This window comes from Agelaius tricolor, unplaced genomic scaffold (genome assembly GCF_023055355.1).
Source record: "Agelaius tricolor isolate 1412-34295 unplaced genomic scaffold, bAgeTri1.0.p SCAF_9, whole genome shotgun sequence".
Taxonomy (NCBI): domain Eukaryota; kingdom Metazoa; phylum Chordata; class Aves; order Passeriformes; family Icteridae; genus Agelaius; species Agelaius tricolor.
This window is the reverse complement of record NW_027269269.1, coordinates 27,028,596-27,034,859: the sequence shown is the minus strand read 5'-3', so window position 1 is coordinate 27,034,859 and position 6,264 is coordinate 27,028,596. Positions and strand designations below refer to the sequence as shown.

The 6,264-nt window shown below is 46.5% G+C and overlaps 1 protein-coding gene across 5 annotated transcripts in view; it reads left to right on the top strand.

The window, feature by feature from the left end:
- Positions 1 to 252: 252 nt before the first annotated feature.
- GRAMD1C (GRAM domain containing 1C) overlaps positions 253 to 6,264 on the top strand; it is a 51,594-nt gene continuing 45,582 nt past the window's right edge. The window contains exons 1-2 of one of the 5 annotated variants that reach the window (XR_011680142.1): positions 253 to 725; positions 1,993 to 2,121. Coding sequence is in view for 4 of the 5 variants with exons in the window: in XM_071433336.1 (XP_071289437.1) it covers positions 462 to 725; positions 1,993 to 2,121 (393 nt within the window). In the remaining variant the exon portion in view is untranslated. Of the gene's footprint in view, positions 726 to 1,043; positions 1,287 to 1,992; positions 2,122 to 6,264 lie in introns of those variants that run through there. The other 4 variants (XM_071433336.1, XM_071433337.1, XM_071433339.1 and 1 more) reach the window with 4 other exon arrangements.

Below are 6,264 nucleotides of genomic sequence, written 5' to 3'. Positions count from 1 at the left end.
AGACTGGGGCAGAAACCACTCGGCGCTGCTCAGCAGCTTCAAAACTGAGACCCAGGGTTTCTTGGGGTGAAAACCCCCTCACTGCCTTTATGTCACCTCATCCTCCGCTCGGCCCGCAGCCAGCCTTTCCCCCTCTCCCCCTAGAAGTCCCCCCGGAGCGGCCTCTCGGCAGTGTTTTCCGTCGAATCCCACGAACCCAGGATTTGGGAGCCGTTTCGCTGCCCGGGCGCTGTTTAACCGGCTGCGCTCACGGAGAGCGGCGGGCGCGGGACTCTCCTCGGGCAGGAGGCAGCGAACGCCGCCCTCCCTCCCTCCCCGCAGCCGGGAGTTTTTTCCTACTACAGCCCTTAAAGTTTCCACCGGCGCGGAGACTTTCCAGTTAACCCCTGCGGAAGCCGCAGAGGGGCTGCCGCGGCCGGACGAGGAGGGCACCGTAAGCGCCTCAGCGCTCTCCGCCCCCCATGACGGCTCCCCCTCCTCGGGAGCAGCGACGCCGCTCGCCCCTGGCAACCTCCTCCCGCTGCGGGCCGGCGGCGCGGCCGGCGCCGGCCCCTTTAAATGGCGGCCGCGGCCCCGCCGTGCGCCCCGCGCAAGCAGCTGGCGGGTGCCGCGCGGCCCTCGCCCCCCTCCATGGTAAGCGCCGCGCTCTGCGCTCCCTGCCCGCCCCTCCGGCGGGCTCTGTGCCCCCGGCCGCCGCCCCCCCGGGCCAGCGGAGGGCCCCCCAGGTAGGTGCGGGGAGCGGCAGCCCCGCTCCTTTTCCGGGCACCCGCACGGGCGGGCCCCGGACGGGCGGCTGCGGCGCGGCCCCGCTGGCAGCGCTGGGAAGCTCCGCCGTCCCCACCCACCTCCCCAAAGTTTTTGGGGCGAGGCGGGGCCGGGGGCAGGGGGGCCCTCGGGGCTCCCCGATGAGGGGAGCGGCGAAGGCCCCGCGGGGTCCCCGCAGGGAGGAGCTGGGCTCCCGGGAGAGCCAGCGGGGAGGCGGCCGCGGGGCTGCCGGGCAGCCGCTGAACCCCGGCGTTTTGGTGGGGAGGAGCGGGCGGGCAGCAACTGGTGCAAGTTGCAGCGAGTGCGGGTGTTGGCGTGGAAAAGCCCCGCGGGGGCCGCTCTGCTCTCGTCCCACGCAGCCCGGAGTGTCTCTGCCTTTGCCTCGCTCCGCTGTCCCCTCCGCAGCCTGTCCCCAGCCCGGGCCGCGGCCCCGGCAGCGCTGGGCGGGGTAGCCCAACACCCTCTCGGTTCTGAGCTGGTTTGGAGTTGAAACACAGCGTTACCTCAGCCCGGCGGATCCGGTACTACAGGCGGGGTTACTGGTTAGGTCCCTGGGCTGGTTTTGTACCGTTTGCTAGCTGGGATGGCACAAGTGACGTTCCGTGGCTCAGTTTCCCTTCATAAAGTAAAACTGACTTCCAAAGTGAAGAATACTGATAACAATGGAGAGTGCTACAGAATTAGAAAACAGTGCTGCTTATTATCTTAATAGTGTTATGAGTCAAATTACTTGTCTCTGAGGTGTTTGTATTTCTGTACAATTTATAGTGTAACTAACAGTAAGTATAAACACTTGATGTATCAGTATTATAATAATATATGTCAGTACTCTGGTAAAAATGCTACACCTGTATGACATTTCTCAAGTTCTGAAAGGTCTCACAGGTTCCTGAGACGTGCTGCATATTAGGCACCGATGTCTTGTGTTGATATTATTTGAGTTCTAAGTATCTGTGCAGCTTTAACATGCAAGATGGGGGGGGGGAAGTGTGCTGGAAATAAAATACTTTGATAAAAAATGTAAAATATAATTAAATATAGTGTAGTCTAGGGGGAACAAAATAAAACCGATGAAAAAGCTGTCTGTGGTAGTGTTTCCATGCCACTCACCTTGGTGAAATTACCATGTCAGGTTTCATTTAATATACAGCTGTTAAATGGACTAACCATCTTGTTTCACCTTTCTCCACCACTGCTGAATTACATACCTTACTTCTTTGTTCACAGGAAGTTCATGAAGTGGATCATGGTCTTATTAACCAGCTACTTGCTGATTCAGAGGAGACTCTTAATTCATGCACAGAGAAAATGCAGGGTCCTGCTCAGTATAGCTGGAGTGCTGACTGGAGCTTTTGGGTAATCTCTGCTAACTTGGCTTTAATTTATAAATATAATACCTGTCTGTTTTAATTTGCATGTGTGTGTATATGTACAAGTTTTATATCCACAGTTCTCAAGTTGCTTTGTAGTCATGAATTACTAAAGTGTTCTCCACCCATGTAGTGAGGCAGGTAATTTTATCATTACTGGATTACTGAAGTGTAAGGTGAGACTGAGAGGGGGGTGAAGTTGTTTATCTGATGTCTCAGATCAAGTTAGTGACAGATCTTGTGGCTTCTATGCCCAGTCCTGTCTCTCAGGTCCTGACGTGAATCCATGCCAGCCAACCCATGCCAGTGTTTCTTATGCCTATAGAAATATATTTTTGATGCTCTGATGCTTTTTAAGCATAAGGACTGAATTTTGATTCTTGGTGGTTGGTGGTTCAGAATAACATTCCTAGTGTTCATTTTTGTCAAGTAAACATATTTGTTTTTCACACGAGTAAATAAACTTCCTGTGTTTTCTGTAAGAATTGACTTTGTGAATAAAAAAGGCAGAAAACAAGTAATTCAATTTTTTTCTTTCTGGGGAAATGCCTGACTGAAAGCATAGTGTGTAATAAATAATAAGTGCCTATTTCAGTACTTTTCTTTTGGTAGATTTTTTTTTTTAATGCCTTGAGAGAAGGTGAATGTGTGTCTAGATTTGAAGTGTATGTTTTGCTGTTAATTTGGGGCATGGATTGTTATTGTTTGATAGGGAAGGAGACCACATATGCAAGGAGCCACAGGCAGGGTAACAGCTGATCTTGTGGGAGACACAGAGTGCCAGAGCTGTGAGGAAGGGAGTCTGACTCAGGTTCTGTATCAGGTGTCCTCAGTACATCCCTGTGCTTCAGCTCATAGAAAGTCATCTGGTCCACTGTGTCCTTCTCCTGACGAGGTCATCACAGTGTTCATTGTGCTTAGCAAGTGAAAGATTGAGTAACTAGTGAAGGCCAGAAGGAGTCCATGGCAGAGCTGTGAGCAGAAGCAGGGGATCAGATTTTCCAACTCCTTGTTTATAAATCTAGCTTGTATGTTTTTCACTCCTCTTCACAAGCAGATGTTCTAATGATCAGGACATCTGGTTTTGCATCTCAGGCCATAGGATAAATCCCCTCCAAATGCATGTGTACTCTTAAAAATGCAATAGTAATCTGGAGCCAATGAAATGGGACAGGACTAATAAAATTCCAGCAGGTCATAGATAAACTTGTGTTGCTAGAGTGAGTTCTTGGGGTGTTCAGTATTTTCTTCACTATCCCTACAGAAACAAGGATGATCCTTGGCTGTTCTGCCTGTGCCCAGCTGTGTGTTGGTACTTGAGTCAATAGGAAGTCATGCTATGCAGACAGTGCAACTGCCAGCTATGTTCTTGTTAGGTGGCAAATTGGATTGTGTAAGCTAGTGCTCGATGGTTTGTATACAACCACTAATGCAGGTGGTATTTTGTGAGAGGAATAAACCTGTTCAGGTCTTGGTGTTGGGTTGTTGGACCTGCAGTTAACAACCCAGTGTTTCCTTGATATGCCCGGTGATTTAAAATAAATTTATTAGAGTATTCTATGTGGAGAATGTAGATGTGCTATTGGCTTTGCACTCTTAGGTTTGAGACATGTGCTGAAGGCTTGAAGTTTCTTTTCAGGAGAGTGGGATCCTTCAGTGCAGTCACAGCTGCTGTGTGAGGTGTTTTTCACTATGATTAAATGATTATCTTCTGTGTTATTTATACTCCAAGACCTTAGTATGTGTTTGATGTTGGTGTTTATCTGGCTCTGCAAACATGACCTTGCAGTTAAAACAAAGTAATTGCGCAAATACTTCCCTCTTATAAGATAATGCTGTGGTTGGAAATGTTGTAGCCTTACTGTCTGTCACTGATTAATTTTAAAAGCTGTACCAGTCTGCTTGCAGGAAGCCATGGTGCTTATTTTCTCAGCCTCAAGGCAACTGAATTGTAAAGCAGCAAGAACCAGGAAATCACAAATTCAAGATGAAAATTAATTAATTCTATTTAAAATGTTATGCCATTGGTATCTCTCATTGCTCTTGACAGAAAATGTTTCAATAACTTGCATGGTTGATGATCAGCTGCTGACTATTAAACCAAATTGTTAAATCTCCTTGAATTGAGTCATAGTAAATGTGTGGGTGACAGCATGGAAGGCAGCCTGTTGCAGTGTGTGAAGTATGTGTCACTTAACATTTGACAAAGGTGATCTTAGTGTCCTGTGGCAGGTGGGGGGACCTGTTATGCTCATTCACACTCTTGAGTCAGTAGAAGGGAGGAATTGCTACAGCAGCAGGACTAGCCTCTGGTAGCATCCAGGGATCAGCTTTGATGCCAGGGTTATTTGCTTGGAGAGGCTGCATGTTTCCAGCAACTTAGGTTGCCAGCCCTTGCTCCAAGGGCTCATTTCTTCTGAGGGTGATGTACTCTTGTTTTGCTGATAATAGAAACCAAATGTGGCTGTTAGAGCCTGGCTGGTTTGACTTCAATTTTTCATGGATTGAGTGGGAGTAGGCAGTTGTGCCATGCCTCTGGAAGTCAGGCCAGGTATCATGCATGCTCAATAGGCGCTGTGAGCACATGTAATTAGCAGCAGGCTAGGGTTGACAGCCTCTGGGACACAATCTCTCTCCTGGCTATGGTGAGTGGGGAGAAGGAAGGGTAGCTGAAATACTATCAGGGAGGGAAGAAGAGTATCCCACTCTGTGGAATTTTTCTTATCTCTTAAAAAAAAGAACACTTTGGATATCTTTATTGAATAATTTTGTGAAATAATTAGTTTTCTCTGTTACTGTAAGCAATTCTTAAACTGATAGTATTACTGACTGCTGTTTGTAAGATTGATGGTGTGTCATGGGATATTTTTTGGTTTTTGTTTCTGGGGTTTTTTTTCCCCTCCACCTGGAGGTGGACAAAGCTGGACTTCTATAAACTCACTGGAAGAAGAAAAAAGATTGCTTACAAACTTAATCTCAGGGCTTTCTCTCTCCACTGGAAACTGTAAAGCTTTTATCTCTAGTTGATTAAATAGTCCTAGTTTTGGCAACTGCAAATAGATGATGAAGGTCAAAGATGATTGGAAATTATGTTATGTCTGGAAGCCCTATCTCAGGATTCTGAATTCACCTTTTTATCCTTTTTTATGCCCTTCATACTGGTATACGGTTCAGTTTAATATCCTTGGAACAAGAAACCTGTGAAAGCCGTAAGTATTTTCCTACCTTAGTGAAGAAGGTAAAGGTGAATGAGGAGGCTAATGGAAAGGATCCTTGCATCAAAAGTGAGGGTGTTGTGTCTGGGAATTCTAGTTTGTATTAATGAACAGTCAAAGAAAGTTCATGTATGCCAACAGTAAGAAGAATGCCCGTGAAAAAAAACCTAAAAAAGTAAGTCCTTCCCTTGGAATGAAAAGGTAGGTGGAATGAGTGGAAATCAAATGAGCATCTCAGAAAATTGCTTGTATCTGGGAGGCTTCTTTAAGAATTTGAAAATGTGAGATAGCAAGGAGGGGTTGAAAAAAGGATAATAAGGCTTAAAAAGGCAATTGATTGGAGTGTAAGTTGGCTGCCAGTTTAAAGAGTTGGTCAGTGTGAAGGAGTTTGAAAATAGAGGCAAATAATTGATACAGTGAAAATAAGCCTTTTACTTTTCATAATATAAAAGCAACAGAGGTTGCACAAGATGAAGAAAGTGTTTTGAATTTTTACATGCATGGATCTGGTTTCTACAAGAAAGAACTAGTCTGTGAGTGTGTGACAATATGTATGGCAAGAATACAGTAAGCATATATGACTCAAACCTGCAGAAGGAGGGATGCAGATATGTATCACAATTTGGAAGATAATTTGTTGAAGCACAGATACAAATTGAGGCACTTTGGGGCCCAAGACAGATAGGGTTAAATGAAATATTTATTGTATCTATAGTTGTTTGAATCTTCCTTCCACCTTTCTCTGAAGACTCATGCCATTCTTGGAATGGCTTACTGGGCTGGTTGAAGTGGGAATTGTTTTGGAGGCTGATATTTAAGGCCTTCTGACAGTAGCTCTCTCTTATGTTGTATACCTGGTGTGTTGTTTCTTCTTATCTGTACCTCCAAATATTTGGGTTGTGGAGGAGATATAT